Genomic DNA, 21,374 nt, shown 5'->3' on the forward strand with positions numbered 1-21,374 from the left:
CAGAAGAGCTGGGCAGGCCACAGTTGGTTGGAGCCTCAGAGTACCTTGCTCAGTAAAGGTTTGTTTGAGGAAGGATGACACAAACTTTTGATGAACTCTCAAGTCTTGAACTATGAAACTTTGAGGATGTCGACACTAAAATGAACCTTACTGATTATCTCATCTAATGGTTTTCAAACATTTTGAAAATTGGTACAACCCTTTTTTCAAGCAAAATCTTAGAACTTGAATAAACCAGGTAGAAGGTGATGGGCCCAGACTTCCTCTCCCACGCTTGTCACCCTGAGCTCCTCCCTCTGTACTCACAGCCCTCAAGGCGCTCCAGTCTCGAAGAACCATCCATTACAGAGACCAGGGAGCCGCGGCCCGTGCCCCATGTAGCGCCGTTTCATGGCAGAACCAGCTCTGACTTCCAGGCCAGTGGCGAGTCCCTGCTTTCCCTTGGTTTATTTTGATGTAGGAGAAGCTCTGGGTGGTAAGAGTGAAGAGTCAAACAACTACAACTGAGAGTGAGGAGAAAGACAACACTGCCCATGGTTCCTGACACCCAGGATCACTTTTTACCAGCCTAACCCTGGGTCACATGATGTACTCATATTCTGAAACTGTTGGTTCCCTGGAAGTCTACCTCTGATGTCTTGGATCCATGTAGTTCTCTCTGCCTAAAATATCCTCTCTTGATTCACCTTTTCTTCTTCTTCTTTTTTTTTGAGACAGAGTCTCGCTCTGTCGCCCAGGCTGGAATTCAGTGGCCAGATCGCAGCTCACTGCAAGCTCTGCCTCCCGGGTTTTACACCATTCTCCTGCCTCAGCCTCCCGAGTAGTTGGGACTACAGGCGCCCGCCACCTCGCCCGGCTAGTTTTTTTGTATTTTTTTTAGTAGACGTGGGGTTTCACCGTGTTAGCCAGGATGGTCTCGATCTCCTGACCTCGTGATCCACCCGTCTTGGCCTCCCAAAGTGCTGGGATTACAAGCTTGAGCCACCTCGCCCGGCCCACCTTTTCCTCTTAAACAACAGCTTTCTGGAGATATGATTCATATAACATAACATTTACACTTTTAAAATGTACGGTCCAATGGTTTTTAATGCACTCAAGAGTTGTGCAGCTGGCTGGGTGTAGTGGCTCATGCCTGTAATCCCAGCACTTTGGGAGGGCGAGGCAGGCGGATCACTTGAGGCCAGGAGTTCAAGACCAGCCTGACCAACATAGTGAAACCCCCGTCTTTACTAAAAAAGAAAAAAATTAGCCAGGCATGGTGGCGAGCGCCTGTAGTCCCAGCTACTCAGGAGGCTGAGGCAGGAGAATTGCTTGAACCTGGGAGTAGGTGGAGGCTGCAGTGAGCCGAGATCACTCCATTGCACTCCAGTCTGGGTGATGACAAAAAAAAAAAAAGTTGTGCAGCCGTCAGCATTTGGCATCCCACGCTGCCCGCCTTTGACCGACAGACCCTCCTTCTACACCTTTATCCTTGGGTTGTTTTGCGACCTGCCCTGACTGCCACACCCCGCCTCACTCCTGTAACTCGGCTCAGATATGGCCCCCTGGAGATGTCCCCTCCAGTCTCCCCTGCTTGGTCGTTTCTGTGGGTGACTCAGTGAAATTACAGCAAAACCTGATGAGACATCCATCCAGTGGAAGGAATCCAGTGTGAAACATTGTGGCCAGACAGCCTGGGTGACTTTTGTGTTGAGAACGGGGAAGCCACCCGACTTGTTGAGTCTACCTCAGCACCCGCCCCCCGACTCAGACACACAAACATGGCACAAACACTCCCACTTGAAGAGAAGCAGAAGTATTACTGGAATCTTGGTAAGTCGTTGAGGTTTAGAAGCTTGTGGTCGTGAGGGTTTTTGGAGAATCTGTTGGAGGGAGCCAGACCTCCGCCCTCTGACTCAGTGGCTCCGTGCTCTGAGCTGGTCAGCCTCTGCTGTGGCTTCAAAGGTCATTCGCCTCCCAGGGGGCTATCAGGACCCATGGGATGAGGAGTACAGGACTCAGCACCTCGCCTGGCTCGTTGGGGGACTGAGCAGGTGTGGCAGGATGACTATGGCTCACTTCCATGTATGGGCCCTTGAGGTCACGGAGTTCCTCATCTTGTAGCAGATCTCTTGGACTCAAGGGTGTTTCATGGGCTTTCAGATTCCAGAATATCCCCTGCGCTACCATTGCCCGTGGTGGCCTGGCCATGTGACTCCTTACTGTCACGTTCTGCCTCGGGTATCTCATTTCTTCCAAACAGAGTATGTGAGATTTCCCTGGCATCCCCATCAGTGTCGACGTGCAGATGACTGTCAACCACAGACCCCGATGCCATTGGTCTGTCCTCCTGGGCGATCATGAACCCCCCAGATCAGTGGCAAAGAACAGCCCTTCCTGCGCTGCCCCATCTGGCTCCTCCCGCATTTGGGTGGCACGCCCTCAGGTTTCCCCCCTGCATTCTTATTTTGTAACTCCCATGGTAGCCCATTCATAGTTTTCACCCTAAACTCTTAAGTTTAGACGTGGACATTTGGCACACATGCGGTTTTTAAAGCCTGAGGCCAGGCCTAACCCTTTATCCAGTGATGACGAAATGGATGGATTTCCCGTTACCCTCCCTGCAATTAGGCCTTGATGCTCTACCCTAGGAGGTTCGTATGAGAGGCTCCATTTGCATTGACCTCATTGTGTGAAAACCCCATCTTGCCAAGTACTTCTCTCTGCCACCATCCAGCTGGTGACTTGCAGCTAAAGTATTTTGCCTGCTAGGTTTCTCACCAGGCATCATTCTAGAGTCCCCATGACCTTAGGGTGGGATTGCATGGCTTTCATTGAATTACCTGCTGTGTGACTGTAGCCAAATTGCTTAACCTGCCTGTGCCTCTTTTTTTCACCTGTAAACAGTAATGTGGGATAACACCCCTGCCTCCTACAGGGTTGCTGTGATGATAAAATGAGGATGTGTGTTACATGCCTCTTACATGGTAAGACTGAAACATCTTTGCTGTTATTCCTTTCATAACTCTGATAGTTCAGTGAGTCCTCACTTAACGTCGTCCTTAGGTTCTTGGGTATTATGACCTACAGCAGGCCCTTGAATAATGTTGTTTCATTAAAATGTTGACGAGAACAAAAAATTGGTTTCACTATGTATCTTTTCACTTAAACCAGAGGATGGAATCCCTCTGTGAAATTACAGTGTCTTTGGAGAAAAATCATCTTGTATATGAGTTATGTTTGTGTATTTTTACCTGGTCTTTTCCCAAAAAGATTGCAGGTGACAGAAGAATACAAACCAATGTGATAATCACTTTTTTTTTATTTTTTGAGATGGAGTCTGTGTCTCTGTTGCCCAGGTTGGAGTGCAGTGGCGCCATCTCAGCTCACTGTACCCTCCACCTCCCAGGTTCAAGCGATTCTCCTCCCTTAGCCTCCTGAGTAGCTGGAATTACAGGTGCTCGCCACAATGCCTGGCTAATTTTTTTTTTGGGGGGGGGGGGTTGTATTTTTAGTAGAGACGGGTGTTTCACCATGTTGGTCAGGCTGCTCTTGAACTCCTGGCCTCAAGTGATCCACCTGCCTCGGCCTCCCAAAGTGCTGGGATTGCAGGCAGGAGCCACTGCATCTGGCCAATAATCCTAGTAAAAATGTGCACTAAGAAAGCCAGACCAAGGACTGAGGACCATCCCGGAAGAGAACAGCAGCTACCCCGTGCTTGCCTTCATGCTGGGAAGGCTGTAGGTCTGGCTTTAGGAGGAGGCTGTGTAGGGTACGTGAGGCAGCATCAGTGCCACAGCAGGCGGCAGCCCTACAGCAGGCGGCAGCCCATACCCCGTGGGTGCGCACCTTCGTCCAACTCAGGGCTGGCAGTCATGAGGATGAAATGCCATCCACGTCAAGGGTCGATCTCTCTCCTACCCACCAAAGACCCCGTAGTCCCTCCTCTAAGGGAGGCGCTGAAGTGCTGAGAACTTGCTTCCCACCAAGGCAGGCTTGGGCTTCAAAAGATCAGAACCTGACCTGAGCGGCCCTCATTTTCCACCATCCCACCAACGCTTCAGAAGTCCTGCCAGCATCAAGCCAGGCACAAGGCAGTCCAGACAGCTCATCCCTGCCCTGGGGAGAGACATGCACATCACAAACCTGTGAGGCTCAACACGGCATCTTTTTTTTTTTTTTTTGAGACGGAGTCTCGCGCTGTCACCCAGGCTGGAGTGCTGTGGCCGGATCTCAGCTCACTGCAAGCTCCGCCTCCCGGGTTCACGCCATTCTCCTGCCTCAGCCTCCCGAGTAGCTGGGACTACAGGCGCCGCCACCTCGCCCGGCTAGTTTTTTGTAGTTTTTAGTAGAGACGGGGTTTCACCGTGTTAGTCAGGATGGTCTTGATCTCCTGACCTCGTGATCCGCCCGTCTCGGCCTCCCAAAGTGCTAGGATTACAGGCTTGAGCCACCGCGCCCGGCCTCAACACAGCATCTTGCACAGGATGCAGGAGCATAGGGCCTCTGCTGACGCAGCTTTGGGAGGTTGCAGTAGAAGAGGCGGGCGTGGCCAAATCAGACCCTGAAGGATGACTTAGGTGGAGTGCCGGGAAGGAAGGTGGTCTGGATAGACGTGCAGGACGTTGGGTGGAGGGCAGGGGTGCAGGGGAGCCTCCCTGTGCTCCTTAGCCCGAGGCCATCGCCTGGCTGTAGGCGGCAGCGTCTCCTGCTGGCTGGGGGACTGCAGGCAGTTCTCAGCATTGAGTCCAAGATGACTTCCATTCTGGGGACTCAAAGGTAGTTGTGTATATTGTGCTTCATCTCTCAGGGATGAGTCCTTAATTAAAAGCAGCCAGGCAGCTTAGAGAGACCCTGGCTTCTCTGCACACGGGTGATGGGTTGTGCGCCTGGCCAGGAAACAGTTAATTTAATTAGGCTCCAAGGGCCTGGTTCATCCCCTTCAGGGAAGCTTAAGGTTACATGTGGACAACAGGAGCCTTGTGTGTGACTGTGGTTGACCCAAATATAGTGATTTTCATTTCTCCTTTCCATTTGTCTTCTTTGTTCTGCCCCTTCCTGACCCTTTCTTTAGGAAACTGTTGTGGCCCCTTCCAGGCTGCGAGCTTCCAGAGGGCAAAGCTTTGGAGTCTGGAGTATGAATGGCTGAAAGCGAGCCCAGGAGGCCTGCTTTTGTTTATTATTTATCTCTGGATGGTCAGGGCACCTGCCTGAGAAAAGAAAGAGATGGAGGGGACCTAGCGTTTCCTGAAAAAAACTCTTTGTTGTTAATGGCATGTGGAAGACTCATTTCTAAGTAGAATAAATCATTTGTTGGTCAAAAATGGTTTCCTAATGTTGGCCCTCTTGGCCAGCCTCAGTTGCATTAAACCCTAGGTAACCAACCACAATCCCCGCCTTGAGTCGTGTGCCTCATATAAGCGGGTACAGATGCTGCTGCACCTTTGAAGGGGTTACATGCTGGAAAACCCATTGGAAGTAGAAAATGCTTTTAATCCCCCTAACCTGCCAAGCATCATGGCTTCGGCTGGCTGACCCTAAATGTGCTCAGAACATGCCTACAGTTTGGTGAGAGCACCTGGCGCACAGTGGCTGTAGAGTGTCATCACTCACCTTTGTGATCACGGGACTGGTGGGGAGATGCGGGAGATGCTGTCTCCCTGTGTCATGAGGGAGGATTGGACCGTGCATTGCTAGCCCAGGAAAAGATCAAAATTCAGACTATAGCTTCTACTGAATACCATCGCAAAGTCAAACAAATCTTAAGTTGGAAACATCTGTGTTACTCCACCAGATGTGCTGCATGTACCATTATCTCAACTCTACGGTGCGTGACTTGCTCACTTTTTTTGTTTTTTTTGTTTGTTTTGTTTTGCTTTGTATTTTGAGATAGAGTCTTGCTCTGTCACCCAAACCGAAGTGCTGTGGCACAATCTCAGCTCGCTGCAACCCACGCCTCCCGGGTTCAAGCAATTCTGCTTCAGCCTCCCAAGTAGCTGAGATTACAGGCATGCGCCACCACGCCCGGCTAATTTTTGTATTTTTAGTAGAAACAGGGTTTCACTATGTTGGCCAGGTTGGTCTTGAACTCCTGACCTCAGGTGATCCACCCACATCAGCCTCCCAAAGTGCTGGGATTACAGGTATGAGCCACTGTGCCCAGCCATCACTCACGTTTTAATGTTGCCAAAATTGGGAAATTACTTCTTAAACTTAATGTGTACACTTAGTGATGTTATAATTACTGGTGCATCTTACAACTTACAACCTTCACAGGAAGAAAGCAGGCTGTGCTTGCACTTAAAGAATATGGCTCTTGGCCAGGCAAGGTGATTCATGCCTGTAATCCCAGCACTTTGGGAGGCCAAGGCGGACGGATCACCTGAGACCAGCCTGGCCAACATGGTGAAACCCCATCTCTATTAAAAATATAAAAACTAGCTGGGCATGGTGGTGCACACTTATAATCCCAGCTACTCATGAAGCTGAGGCAGGAGAATCACTGAAACCTGGCAGGCAGAGGTTGCAGTGAGCCGAGATCGTGCCACTGCACTCCAGCCTGGGCAACAGAGTGAGACTCCATCTCAAAAACAAAAAAAATAAAAATAAGGCCCTCAGTGCCAAGGGACTGCTTAAAGAGGAGAGAGGCTGGAACTGGAAGAGTCCCCCTTGTGTGTGGCCCTGGCAGGCGAGGGGCCCGTTTCTCGCCAGGCTCTGCGGGGTGGTAGGCACTGAGCCCCTGCCCACATCCAGGAGTCCCCGAGGCCCAGAGTGGAAAGGTCACATGTTGGATCTGCTGTGGGCTGTGGTGAGGCGGCAGGAGAGCCCAGCCCTGCAGCCCTTCCCAGGCGACCCTGGGCACCTTGGGTCTGCTGTGACTGGGCCCTCGGGGGAGAAAGCTTTGGTCCTCACAGTCCCATAGTTCCCCCGATTCTATTCTTTTTTCCTCCCCTGTTCCCTGACCCTGACTGGGAATGGGGGTAGCTCGCCTTGTTGACCTGGTGGGGCCTGGTCTTTGGAAGAGCTGGGTCAGCCTCAAATTGAGATTCTTGTTCCTCTCCACCTCATGTTGGCTGGGACAGCCGGGACCAGCAGCTTCCCCGTGCTTGGGTTTTCTTATCCGCAGGTGAGGGTGCCCTCAGTCCTGCGGGCACCTGGCCAACATGGTGAAACCCCATCTCTATTAAAAATATAAAAACTAGCTGGGGTGGTGGTGCACACTTACAATCCCAGCTTCTCGTGAGGCTGAGGCAGGAGAATCGCTTAAACCTGGCAGGCGGAGGTTGCAGTGAGCCGAGATCGCGCCTCTGCACTCCAGCGTGGGCAACAGAGTGAGACTCACCTTCCGAATAGGTGAGCCATACCCTAGCTCACGTGGCTGTTATCCTAAGGATATATGTTTTGATGCTTCCTGGGGTGAGCAGGAGCCCGTGGGGCTACCCTCTGGTTACTCAGGGGCACCACTTGCCTGAGTCTCCGGGAGCACAGCTGCTTCCCATCCACAACAAGCTTGACCACTCGGGTGTGACTTTCAGGCCTGGTGCAAAGCTGCCGCCTGTGAAGGTGCCTTCTCATTGCAGGGGTGGCCATGCTCAGAGAGCCATTAGGCAAAATGGATTGGAAGCTCTAGCCTCAGCTACATGAAGCTGTGCTTCCGTGGCTCAGTGTTCCTAATGGCAAACTGAGGTCCCTGTAACGAAGCTGCCCTTGGGGAGTTGGGGAGCAGGCTTATGTCTTCTCCACACTGAGCAGTGGTGGTGGGGTGGGGATCCCTGCATCTCTCATAGGCTGGTGGAGGCCACGTGTCCACCTGGACAGACCAGTGAAGGGAGCCCCACTGAAGGGGTCCCGACCTGGAGGCCATCTCCCTAGGCAAGGGCAGCCAGCCTGCAGGCCCTCACTGGGAGGCCTTTCCCAGCTTGTGCTCTTATACCTTTTTGAATTCTGACCTATATGAATGTATTACCTATTATACGTAAGTAAACACTTTTTTTTCTTGAGTCAGGTTCTTACTCTGTCACCCAGGCTGGAGTACTGTGGTGCAAACATGGCTCTCTGCAGCCCCGACCTCCCGGGTTCAAACAATCCTCCCACCTTAGCATCCTGAGTAGCTGGGACTACAGGCACACGCCACCATACCTGGCTATTTTTATTACTATTATTATTTTAGTAGAGGCAAGGTCTCGCTGTGTTGCCCAGGCTGGTCTCGAACTCGTGAGCTCAAGCGAGCCACCGCACCTGGCCTTTTTTTTTTTTTTTTTAATTCTTAAGAAAAGCAGTGTGCCTGGGCCTGCCCTTGCACTTGGAGTGGACCAGGAGGTGCTGCCTCGCTGGGTCTCACTCCAGCCGTGCTTTGCTCCTCTCTGTTCTTGCACTTGCCTCAGTGGCCTCTGCAGCAGAGCCTCATGCTGGCTCTTCCCTCTGCTTGGGATGCCCCTGTTATTTTTCCCTGCAGTCTTGGAGGGCTGGCTCATTGGTCATTATTCACATGTCACCTCTGTCCCACCTCGTAGACTGCTGACTCCCCCCATGGCATCCCACTTCCGTCGTGTCCTGCAGGTTTGCTTCCTGCCTTTGCCTCTTTTTTTTCTTGAGACAGAGTCTCTCTGTGTTGCTCAGGCTACAGTGCAGTGGCACAATCTCGGCTCACTGCAACCTCCACCTCCCAGATTCAAGCGATTCTCCTGCCTCCTGAGTAGCTGGGATTACAGGCACACATCACCGCACCTGGCTAATTTTTGTATTTTTTTAGTAGAGATGGCGTTTTGTCACATTGGCCAGGCTGGTCTTGAACTCCTGAACTCCAGTGATCCACCCTCCTCAGCCTCCCAAAGTGCTGGGTTCACAGGCATGAGCCACCACGCCCAGCCTACCCTTACCTCTTGGGGACGCCTCTGTGGCTGGACTTTGCTGTCAGAGCAGGGCCACCCATGTCCATCTCTTCCCGTGCTGAGCCCTTGCACCTGACACGGGCCTGGAGCTGGCATTCGGGGTTTATGGAACAGCATGGATTTCTCCTTGACATGGGTGTCGTAACCCCCAGTTCCAGAGACTTGGGAAGGTTATGCTCAGCCAGCAAGTGACCGACCCAGGATTTGAGGCTGTTTGGTTTTAAGGTTGGTGTTTTTACCGAATGCCACGCTGTATATTCTGCTTCTGACACTAGTGTGCGTGCCACTTGAAACCACTTTTATCTATTTAAGAAAGTTTTGGGCCTTCTGCAAAAATAAAAGGAACAAATTGTCACAGAGCCCTCTGCTGGACGTCAGCAGCTGCGGCATCCTGGCGTGGCGATTTCCTCTGAGCGCACCCGAGTACGCAGAGTCTGTTTTTGATTCCTATCTCGCTGGTGGTGGGCTCTCGGCCAACAGGCAGATCAAAAGATGGAATGTGTTCATTTGGCCATTTTTTAAAAAACTGAGGTACAAGGGTGCACTTCTTAAAGACAAGGGCGCCGTGGGTTAGACTCCGTGGGTCTGAGCTGGTCTGGCTTTTGTGCTTTTTTTAAAGGTTCATCTCAAGTTTCTTTTTCTGGTTGAACAATTTTTTTCAACATTAATAACTAATGGAGAAGAGGAAGAGGCAAAGTAGAACCATATGGCGGCATAAACACGAACCTCACTTGTGGCCGGAAACTTCTGATTTGTATCTCTTCGTGTGATCAGCTGTTGGGTTGGGTGATTTTAAAAAAAAAAAAAGGTTCAGTTTGGGCAAAAGCAAGAATGTCTTTCGTTTCTTTTTCAACCTAACTGTGCTGGGTCTGCATGTCCTTCCTCGGACATTGGCCCCTAGCTGCGTGGCTCTGGTCAAGTTGTTCCCTAAGGCCCCTTTTCCCTTTCTTTAAAACAAGGATGTGAGCGCATGTCTGCGTGGAGAGCAGTTTTCAGGATCATAGGGGAGGGCAGGGAGAGCTGCTAGCATAGTGCCCACCTCGCAGGACAGGGCTGTTACGATTACCTGGTCCTTCTACAGATTATTATTCAGGTGTCACCTGAGGCCACTGCCTCAGGTAAGGTCTCTCCCTTACCTTCTACCTTCTGGGCGTTTTTCTTCTCCCTGCCCTAGTTCACTGTACCCACTCCCTACCCGTCTTTCCAGTGGCCCCCGGGTACCACTGAGCCCGGCGAAAGTATCGGTGGTAAAGGACTTGCGGCTCCTGCTCCCCGGGGTGGGCACACTCCTGTGGCAGCAGAGAAAGTGGTGGAGCCCCGAACTCCCCACCAGAAAGATGGCAGGCACCATCCTGACCAGTGTAGTGTTTATTATTCCAAGTCACTGGGAATTATGTTTAAATCCCCCCAACAGCCTGGATTGGTCTGACACCTTTGGTGTTATCTGAACGTCCCCTCCAAGGCTGTTAGGCAGTTCAGATGGGTGGTTTAGACAGAAACCATCCGGCTGCCGCATGTCGGCACCACTCCTCCTCCTCAGAGGCCCTCCCTGGCTTTGGAGGCGACAGAGCCAGTGCCACACGCACCCCAGAGTGAACTCTCGGCTTTGTTTGGACCTGTCGTTTCATTTAAATCGCTGTACAAACCCATGGCCCGTGACACTTAATGTGATTTCTTCCACTGCTCTAAGCACTCGACATGAGTAGGGGGCGGGGGCCAGGGTTCAGATGAGCGTACGGACTGGTTAGATTACCGAGATACACTGTCTTTATTCTGTTTCTGTAATATGACCTCAGACCACAGGATTAATATCCACTTACATGGAATCAGCATGCATTGACCGATCCCTGCTGCCGTGGGCGTGATGCTGCGCTGAGGCTGAAGGGCCTGTCTTGGCCTCTGTAGGTGTGGAGTCAATTCACAGTGAAAAATGCTAAGTGGTGAGGAAGGAGTAAGGTGAAAGCCATTGACAGTATTAGAACAGCCATCCCTAAAGCATTTAGGATTTAGTCGATAGTAGTGTTACTGCAGGAATTCTGAAGAATTTGACATCTTCATAAAGAAGTTGGAGTTTGGGCCAGGCCCTGAAGGATCAGTAAGATTTAAGAGAGCAGTGAGGGATTGGCTGTCAGATTTAGTAAATAAAAATACATGACCTGGCCAGGTGCGGTGGCTCATGCCTGTAATCCTAGCACTTTGGGAGGCCGAGGTGGGCGGATCATGAGGTCAGGAGATCGAGACCATCCTGGCTAACACAGTGAAACCCCTTCTCTACTAAAAATGCAAAAAGTAGCTGGGTGTGGTGGCGCGTGCCTGTAATCATAGCTACTCAGGAGGCTGAGGCAGGAGAATGGCCTGAACCTGGGAGCCAGAGCTTGCGGTAAGCCGAGGTCGCGCCACTGCACTCCAGTCTGGGCGACAGAGCAAGACTCCGTCTCAAAAGAAAAAAGAAAAAAGAAAAAAAATACATGACCTGGCCAGGCGCAGTGGCTCATGCCCGTAATCCCAGTACCTTGGGAGCCTGAGATGGGTAGATCATGTGAGGTCAGGAGTTCAAGACCAGCCTGGCCAACATGATGAAACTCTGTCTCTACTAAAAATACAAAAATTAGCCAAGCATGGTGGCATGCACCTGTAGTCCCAGCTACTGGGGAGGCTGAGGGAAGAAGATCGCTTGAACCCAGGAAGCAGAGGTTGTAGTGAGCCGAGATCACACCACTGCACTCCAGCCTGGGTGACAGAGCTGGACTCCATCTCATTGAGAAAAAAAAAGAACACACATGACGCATGTAACCTTTAGGAAGTATTCATACTAAAATGTTATTGTGTGTCTAAAATTCAGACTGAACCAGCCTTCCTCTATTTTATCCAGCAGCCCTCAATGGGGAAGATGTTTCAGTGGAGGAATGCACGTGCATGTTCAGGGAGTAGTGAATGGGACCGTGTGGTTGTTTGAGGATGTTCGGGCAGAGGCAGAGAGATGGCATGGGTATGAGATGGGATCAGTGGTGGTGCCAGGTCATGACTCATGCACCTTTGGCTGGCTGCTGTGGTCCAAGTCTGTGGGCACACCATGCATTATTCCACACTTCTCATTTCCCATGACAACGAAAATGTTACTATTCCAGAGCAGATTGTCTTTCATCGAAAGAAACAGGGCTGATGGAAATATGGCCAAAACTATGGCCCAACTTGCGAGTTGTTCCAAAAGGCAAAAACGGTGCCTGCTTGGGTGAAGTCAGTTGGCCATATCAAGTCCCAGATGCTTTTCACTGTAGGGCAAGCAGTGCCAGTTTTTGAGTTCCAGTTTAAATATATGTTTTTCTGGGGCTGGTCAGTACCTGGCATACTGGCTTTCAGAAGTCCGGTCACAGATCTTCAAGGGTGGTCTGTCTCCGTGCAGCTCATCTACTGTGTTTGACAAATGAACCATCTGGGTCTTTGCCTAAGGTTCCGTGGCCAGCTCACAGCAGAGCAGAGGCTAGAACCCAGGTCTCTTAGTTCTCACTCTTTCCACCATTGCTGTGGCTCCTTGAGGGCATATGTTAATAAAAATGCCAGGGCTTTCATGACGGCTCCGGTTCTCTTTGTTCAGTGCTTTCCTACCACACCACGGTTCGTATCTGAGAGTGCTGGGTTGGAACCACACGTGAAGCTTGTCATCAGCATCCATTCAAATTTAGTTCTGGACAAGTGCTTTTGCTAAAGATTCTTATTACCTGCCAATTATTAATTTAAAAATAAAGTTGATTGGAGTTTGGAAGGCTCCATGTTGTAAAACTCCTCCTTTCCTCCCTCCTTTCTTTCCTTCCTCCCAAATATATTAAGCATTTGCTGTGTGTCAGGCACAGCTACAGTCACTGAGAATCCCGCAGTGAATAAGATTGAAGTCCTTGCCCCAGTAAAACTTACATTCTAGTGAGGGATACAGACAACTGATCAATGAAAAAATACTCCACCTGGTGTTAAGTGCTAGGAAGAAATTATTCAGATGCTTTTGATTCATAGATGAATCTCTTGGATAAGAGTAGAGTCAAGCCTCTTTTACACCAAACCCCATTTTCTTTTTTTTTTTTTTTCTTTTTTTTTTTATTATACATTAAGTTCTAGGGTACATGTGCATAATGTGCAGGTTTGTTACATATGTATACTTGTGCCATGTTGGTGTGCTGCACCCATCAACTCGTCAGCACCCATCAATTCATCATTTATATCAGGTATAACTCCCAATGCAATCCCTCCCCACTCCCCCCTCCCCATGATAGGCCCTGGTGTGTGATGTTCCCCTTCCCAAGTCCAAGTGATCTCATTGTTCAGTTCCCACCTATGAGTGAGAACATGCGGTGTTTGGTTTTCTGTTCTTGTGATAGTTTGCTAAGAATGATGGTTTCCAGCTGCATCCATGTCCCTACAAAGGACACGAACTCATCCTTTTTTATGGCTGCATGGTATTCCATCGTGTATATGTGCCACATTTTCTTAATCCAGTCTGTCACAGATGGACATTTGGGTTGATTCCAAGTCTTTGCTATTGTGAATAGTGCCGCAATAAACATACGTGTGCATGTGTCTTTATAGCAGCATGATTTATAATCCTTTGGGTATATACCCAGTAGTGGGATGGCTGGGTCATATGGTACATCTAGTTCTAGATCCTTGAGGAATTGCCATACTGTTTTCCATAATGGTTGAACTAGTTTACAATCCCACCATCAGTGTAAAAGTGTTCCTGTTTCTCCACATCCTCTCCAACACCTGTTGTTTCCTGACTTTTGAATGATTGCCATTCTGACTGGTGTGAGATGGTATCTCATTGTGGTTTTGATTTGCATTTCTCTGATGGCGAGTGATGATGAGCATTTTTTCATGTGTCTGTTGGCTGTATGAATGTCTTCTTTTGAGAAATGTCTGTTCATATCCTTTGCCCACTTTTTGATGGCAAACCCCATTTTCTTGTGAGCTTTCCTATGTTGGGGCGACTTGGCTGCAAGCAGTGTTTCTGGTGGGAGGAGGGAAGCAGCTGGCTGCAGGTGAAACTGGAGTGAAGCGCCGGATCCTCACAGGTACGTGTGTACCCCGTGCCTGAAGCAGCACAGTGAATTCAGGTGTGATCCAGGCTAGTGTTACTATCTGAGAGTAACAGGTGACAGATGATACTGTCTAAAGGAAGGGAGAGGAATATGTCAGTCTGAATGTGTCAGAGACTGAATATGTCAGTCAGTAACATACGTGCATTTCCCTGTGCCAGCTCTGCTCTGAACACCGATGCATTATCTCATGTGACTCCTCAAAATCACATGGGGATGGGCACCCAGATGGGTTGGTTTTATTATCTCCATTTTACAAGTATGGAAACCAAGTCTTAGTAGAGAAGTAAAATGACTTACCCAGGCCATAAAGCTACTTGTATGCAGTGGAGTCAGAAAGTCTAACTTCAGACCCTATTTGCTCAGTCTCTACTGTAATTGAGGAAAAATTGGGCTGGTGGTGTCAGGACTCCAACCAGGGAGAATGGGTTCCAGGCAAAAGTTGAGGCCCAACAGATAAGCCAAGGCAACAGCCCAGTATTATAAATGGAGGAGATTAGGGGCAGGCGTGATGTGTTAGGCGAGGTGGCTTCACTGGCTGTGGCAGCACAGCAAGGCTCCTTCCAGGTCCCAGATGGCCTTGAGTGGAAGCTGTTAGACCTTCCTTCCTCAACCAGAACTTCCTTCCGGGTGAAGGGCTCTGTGGCCACAGCTGAGCAGGGCTGGGGCCAGGAGAGGGCTCTTTGCCACCATAGGGTGCCTTTGGCATGCACTGTCCTTCCCGTTAGCTGGACATTAAACCAAAGTTAGAAGGGGAGGAGAAGGGAGTTTGGACTCATCTGGCCCTGGTTTTGTTTTCTGTCTTCACTACTTGCTTCTTGTGTGACCCTTGGGTAACTTAATGACTCCGGGCCTCAACTCTAATCTGTAAAATGGGGCTTTGCATAGCCACTTTGCAGAATGCGTGTGAGCTTTCAAGTCAACAATATGCTCTATATAAAGGGCCTACCATAGTGCGTGGTGCATGGCAGGCACATGGAAATGGTATAGGGCATGATATTATCACCAAAACCAACTTTGAAAGTAACACCCATTTTTATTATGTTTGTTTGGAAAGGGCAGATACACATGGAGAAAGAATTCTGAAAACAAGCACAGGTACGAGCCAGGCCCGGGGGCTCACACTTATAAGCCCAGCACATTGTACACAGGGGTTGGTGGTGTATGTCTGTCTCTTTGGGTGCTGTCCCCTGTACAAGAAACAGATCATCTCACCAAGGCCAGAATTTCTGTGAGTCACGAGGCAGGTTTACAGTCCTTTAGTTGTGCTGGACATTGCTTTCCAAGCTGAGTTCTAAGGCACCCTGGAGGGGCAGTGGAGGAGCCCATGGAGGCTGGGTGGTCTCTGTGGTGGTGGGACTCCCTGTCCCTGTCCATCTCTTGGATGGTGGCAAGGGTCTTCTGGAAGAACACAGGAACCACTGTCACTGTCATCCCACCTGCTGAGCTGCTCTGCTGCTGTCTTTGCCGTACAATTTAACTTTTTCCATTGGGAAGGGTTATTGGTGCAGTTGGCAGGCACTTTCCGGTAAATGATATGGTGGGGCCCCCATAAACCCAGGCCCATGAAACAAATAAGTCAGCACATTGAAAATGTAGCATGGAAGTGACTCAAGCCTGAAGGAATCCATTTCTGAAAGTGCTGCCATCCCTGTCTGGGAGATTTTGGTAGAAATTGATGTTTGAGTTGGGAGGAGGAGGCCAGTGGCCTGGTTACTTGCAGAGCCTTGTGTCAGAGTCGCAGCATTGGCCCAGAGTTTGAGTCCTGCCAGCCCCCAACCACAGGGTCATCCTTCTTGGTGAGGCAGCCTCCTGGCCGGCCAGCCAGGGATGAGCCCACTGGGGCTCCATGCTGTGGGAGCCGGGGTGAAGCTGTCTTTGCAGCAGATAGAGTTGACTCTACAAGCCAACTGGTAACACTTGGCTAGGGGCCTGGAAAGTATTGGAGACTCCACCCAGCATGGGAGCCTGTGGGAGTTCCCCGGCACGGACGAGTTATTCTACTCCGAGTTCTTTAGATTCCTGTGTATTTGAAATGTTGACCTTCTTCTCAGGACTTGAGCTTGTACTTTGCCCACCAGAGACCAATACCAAGCACATACACACTGAAATTTACTAGGCCACCCTGGTGACTAGGTCGTTAAAGCTGCACACAGTTTTTGGAAGGAAGACCGTATTGAAAATCACGCTCCGCTGTAATTCAAGAATGGGTTTCTTAATAGAGGGACACAGTTGGTGTCAGACACATGTGGAAAAGAAAAGAACAGGCCCGTAATTTTGGCTCTGTACCCAGGGCCAGATGTTAAAGGTACTGACCATGATATGGCTGCAGTATTGTTAGCCACCTGAGTTTGGTGTGCTATTTTAACCTCTGTTTCGACCTTGTCCTTTCTCTCTGCCAGGTCCCCAGTCTATGTGAGGATCTCCTGTCTTCTGTTGACCAGCCACTGAAAATTGCCAGAGACAAGGTGGTGGGAAAGGATTACCTTTTGTGTGACTACAACAGAGATGGGGACTCCTATAGGTGAGCTCATGCCCCGGGTATGCAGCAGGCACACCAGCCACATGCGGGCTGCCATGGGTGCCTGCTGCAGAGCACGGGGACCTTGGACTTGGGCAGCTGGCAGCCCATCCAGCCTTCCTTCCATTTGTTGGCTGCCCTCCTCTCCTTTCTTCTCTTGTCCTCCCCATTCTTCTCCTCCTTCCATCTGTTATTCCAGTCATGCAGCAGATGTGTGAGGAGTGCCACCCACAAGCATGGGAGATAGAGCAGTGGACAAAAGGCCCCCTGCCTTTATGGATCTTCCGGTCTAACAGGAGAGGGATGTTGTTCCCAAAAACAGCTGTTCTGTTATAATTGCGTTCAGGCCTGCAAAGGGCAGTGTACAGAGTGTGCCTATGATGAGGATCCTGAGGGCAGGGAGGGTCTCTGTGGTTAAGGGATCTACGGACGCAGCTCTGTCAGATACGCAACTCTCTTCTCTCTTTACATCACCTCGCCCAAGGCTGTAAATAACTAAGTTGACATTAGTCCCTGCCCTGGGTGTCTGATCACCAGGTCTAGCATAGGAGACACATTGGGTAACTGATAACTGTATGATGTGATTCATACAGCCAGTGCAAAGTCTGTTCAGGGTGGGAGAGTAGCACAGAAGAGGCCATGGTCAACTCCAGGAGGACTTCCTGAAGGAGGTGATGTCTGTGCTGGGTTTTAAGAGCATGTAGGAGTTATACCTCTATTTTTCAAGAGTGAGAATTCTTTTTTTTTTTTTTTTTTTTTGAGACGGAGTCTTGCTCTGTCGCCCAGGCTGGAGCGCAGTGGCTGGATCTCAGCTCACTGCAAGCTCCGCCTCCCGGGTTTACGCCATTCTCCTGCCTCAGCCTCCCGAGTAGCTGGGACTACAGGCGCCCGCCACCTCGCCCGGCTAGTTTTTTGTATTTTTAGTAGAGACGGGGTTTCACCGTGTTAGCCAGGATGGTCTCGATCTCCTGACCTCGTGATCCGCCCGTCTCGGCCTCCCAAAGTGAGAATTCTTAAACTAGCTCAGTGTTTCCATGATGAATTGCAGTAGTCACTGCCTTGGAGAACAGTAGAGGAACACAGCCTGCTTTAGGTTTATTTGGCGGCCACAGAACCAGGGCTGTCTTGAAGCTTCACCCTAATGCTCTCTTTGGAGACGCGGCAACGCTTCTGGGAAGTCAAAGCAGAAAAAATGATCAGGAGTCAGCCAGTGTGGGCTTCAGACCAGCACAGCTCCCTGTGTCAGTGGGACTTTGACAAATCCCTTCTTGTTGCTGGTCTTTTAGTTTTGTCATCTGTAAAATGGAAATAATAGCATTTGTTGACTCAACAGAATGCTTCCTAAAGAAAATAAAGAGGACAGTGGGAGAGAGGGAGAGGACAGGCAAGCAGGGAAGGCTCTCCCACAAGTGGGAACTGGAGGATGAAAAGGTCCAGGTCTGGGGAAGAGCCTGCTGGGTGCTGAGGCCCTGGGTGATGAGCTCGCCAGGATCGAGCTGGCAGAAGGCCAGAGGTGGAGAAGGCAGTGAGGGGAGGGCGGTGAGGGTGGAGATGAGGGAGGAGGCATGGCCAGGGCAGGTCTGGCAGGGTCTTGAAGCCCAGGCTGAGGGTAGTAAAAGTTAGCACAGCGTTGTTTATTGGGGGATAAAAGAAGTAACACACATGAAATGTTGAATGGCACAGGCCTTGTCATATATGTAAAAAGTTTAATACTGACTTGTAAGAGACTAGACAAGTTTTATAATCATGTCCCTTTCCTAGCTTCAAATGAAAATTAGGTAGAGAATATATTTTGCCCTCCTTCAGACCACAGACTAAAGTTGAAATGGTGAGAAGTGGTGAGATTTGAGGTCACTTTTAAAGGTAGAGCCAGCGGCCTGTGCAGGTGGGTGGGGATGGAAGGAGAGGAGGTGGGGTGTGAAGGGTGATCACAAGGCTTCAGACCTGAGCCACTGTTGATTGAGGTGAGGAGGACTCAGGGAGGAGCTGGCATAGGGACAGTTGAAGCTTGAGAGGCCCATTAGATCAACGTGGAGATACCAGGTAGGCTGTGGAGGTACCACGTGGAGTTCCAGGAGAGAGGTCTCGGCTGGGGATGTGGCTGCAGATGTCACAGCATATAGATGGTGATACAGCCCTGAGGCTGGTCAAGTTCATCCTTGAAGGGCTCATTCTGTGCCTGGAACTGCTGGTCACGAGCACGGTGTCCAGGTGCTGTCCTTCTTGGGAGCATCTTGCTCTGTTGCCCAGGCTGGAGTGCAGTGGTGCAAACATGGCCCACTGCACAGGACCATAGGCATGTACCACCATGCCCACCAAATGTTTTTTTTTTTTTTTTGGGACAGAGTCTCACTCTGTTGCCCAGGCTGGAGAACAGTGGCACGATCTCAGCTCACTGCAACTTCTGTCTCCTGAGTTCAAGCGGATTCTCGGCCTCCCAAGTAGCTGGGATTACAGGTGTGCACCATCACGCCCAGCTAGTTTTTGTATTTTCAGTACAGACAGGGTTTCACCACGTTGACCAGGCTGGTCTTGAACTCCTGACCTCAAGTGATCCTCCTGCCTTGGCTTCCCAAAATTTTGGGATTATAGGCATGAGCCACTGTGTCCAGCCCCAGCTAATTTTTTGACTTTTTTTCTTTCTTTCTTTCTTTCTTTTTTTTTTTTATAGAGATGGGGGCCTCACTTGTTGCCCAGGCTGGCCTCGAACTCCTAGGTTCAAGCAGTCCTCCCACTTCGGCTTCCCAAATTGCTAGGATTACAGGTGTGAGCCACATTGCCCAGCCAGGGAGCCACTGATAAGGTGGGTGGACTGGACCAGCCCTTAGAGAAGTCCAGTGAAGGTGGGGAGTGGTCTGACAGACCAGGGAGCAAGCAGGGAGGAGTATTCTTACCTGGCATGCAATTCAGGGAACGCTTCCTGGAGGAGATGGTCCTTGAACTGGTCTTGCTTAATCAACATCATTATTATATTTATTATTTGCACCTAAAAACTCCAGTTTACTGTATAAGGCAGCTGTTCTGCAGCAGCTGGTAGAAGGACGGGATCATGTCTAGGTCCGTGGCCAGGCCAGGCTCTGAGGAAAACTTGGTACCTGCAGCCCTTCCAGGTCACCCCTTTATCCCCCACCTGCATTCCTGAGGCCCCACCACTGGCTCTGGGGGATCTCAGGCCTTTAGAGAGGAGCCTGGGGTGTGGAGGCAGAAAGTATGTCTTTCCTTTCTCCTCTTCTCGTTATGAAACTTCAAGGTCTTCTGATACTCTCCACAGATTTCCATCCTGACTGTTTTTGATGGTTTACTTAAATAAGATCCTTATGGTGTGACCGTTGCCAGCAGCACCGTTTGAAACCTGTTAGCTGAAACAAAAAGCCTTCTCGGAGGGAAATGAAAGGCCTGACTTTTGAAATCTAAGCATTCCTGTCCATCTGTCTTTTTTCAAATGGCCTCCATTTAAGCTCTTAAGTGTGTTCTGAGTGCCCCTTCCACTAAGAATATTCTGGGTAATGTTATGATATTTCCCTCAGCTACAATTACCCTGGCTTCGAGACTAACAGCCTGAAATGCTATCATCTGTGAGCCAGTAGAAATGTGAGTTACAGGCTTCTTGCAAATTGCAGGCCCGCAGTCTGCCCGAGAGATGGGCTCTTGTGTGTAATCAGGGTGCCTTGAAGTCAACACCGCTTGGGTCGAGTCTTCCTGGCCTACAGGAAGGCAATGGCCGTCCTCGAACTGTGGGAACGGTCCTGCCTGTGAGTGTGCTGCAGAGTCTCAAAGGGCCACCCAGGGAAGGAGGGAGTTCAGCTCCACCCCCTCAGATTCGTATCCACTCCCCCGGCCAGCAGAAGAACCAAGCCTTGTTTATAGATAAATCATGGTGACAGCATCTTTTCACCTGGATCTTTGTCTCTGAGATCTGCCTTTGTTGATTTGGTGTTTTTGTATTTTAGTGCTTAGGTGCCCCTCAGCATAAAAAAGCCAGAAAGCTGCTCCATCTCTTGGTTTGGAGGAGCAGAACAGCAGCAGATTCCCCTCTCTTCCTCTCCCGGGCTGTGAGGCTTCCGTCCACCAGCAGCATCCACTTGGCACTGACTCAGGGCCAGGTACTGGGGACAAAGGCAGGCAGCACAGGCTCTCTTCTCTCAGAGGCCTCTTGCAATCGAGGGTGAGGGAAGAAGGGCAAGAATATGACAGGCATGAGGATCAACATCTGTGTGAGAGGGAGTGGGAGGGAGGAGGGAGTGGTGGGTTCTGTTGTGGGGTGGGTGCAAGAATTCATTCTTTTTTATTTATTTATTTTTTTTATTTTTAATTTTTTTTTTTTTTGAGGCGGAGTCTCGCTCTGTCGCCCGGACTGGAGTGCAGTGTCCGGATCTCAGCTCACTGCAAGCTCCGCCTCCCGGGTTGACGCCATTCTCCTGCCTCAGCCTCCTGAGTAGCTGGGACTACAAGCGCCCGTCACCTCGCCCGGCTAGTTTTTTTTGTATTTTTAGTAGAGACGGGGTTTCACCTTGTTAGCCAGGATGGTCTCGATCTCCTGACCTCATGATCTGCCCGTCTCGGCCTCCCAAAGTGCTGGGATTACAGGCTTGAGCCACCGCGCCCGGCCTCTTTTTTATTTTTATTTTTTTTACAACTGTGATTGGACAAGAAGAATTCATTCATTTTTTTTTTTTTTCTTTCCCCGAGATGGAGTCTTGCTCTGTCGCCCAGCTGGAGTGCAGCAGTGCGATCTTGGCTCACTGCAACCTCCGGCTTCTCCTGCGATTCTCCTGCCTCAGCCTCCTGAGTAGCTGGGGTTACAGGTGCATGCCACCACACCCAGCTATTTTTTTGTATGTTTAGTAGAGATGGGGTTTCACCATGTTGGCCAGGCTGGTCTCCAACTCCTGAGCT

The 21,374-nt window shown here is 50.2% G+C and overlaps 2 protein-coding genes across 7 annotated transcripts in view; both read left to right on the forward strand.

Moving 5' to 3' along the window:
- The window catches only part of CAPZB (capping actin protein of muscle Z-line subunit beta), a 151,597-nt gene that overhangs the window by 86,273 nt on the left and 43,950 nt on the right, over positions 1 to 21,374 (forward strand). For all 6 annotated transcript variants that reach the window (XM_033228069.1, XM_033228070.1, XM_033228072.1 and 3 more), the window contains exon 3: positions 16,360 to 16,481. In XM_033228069.1, coding sequence (XP_033083960.1) covers positions 16,360 to 16,481 — 122 coding nt within the window. The remainder of the gene's footprint in view (positions 1 to 16,359; positions 16,482 to 21,374) is intronic.
- On the forward strand, positions 8,226 to 11,071 carry LOC117093212. Its single transcript, XM_033228073.1, has one exon. The coding sequence runs from the start codon at positions 8,410 to 8,412 to the stop codon at positions 8,944 to 8,946; it is 537 nt and encodes a 178-aa protein (XP_033083964.1). The 5' UTR covers positions 8,226 to 8,409; the 3' UTR covers positions 8,947 to 11,071.

This window comes from Trachypithecus francoisi, unplaced genomic scaffold (assembly GCF_009764315.1).
Source record: "Trachypithecus francoisi isolate TF-2019V2 unplaced genomic scaffold, Tfra_2.0 Lachesis_group12, whole genome shotgun sequence".
Classification (NCBI taxonomy): domain Eukaryota; kingdom Metazoa; phylum Chordata; class Mammalia; order Primates; family Cercopithecidae; genus Trachypithecus; species Trachypithecus francoisi.

What these genes read in the sequence shown, in the direction of transcription:
- LOC117093212 (XM_033228073.1), top strand. Translation starts at nt 8,410, where the DNA reads ATGCCCCTGTTATTTTTCCCTGCAGTCTTGGAGGGCTGGCTCATTGGT.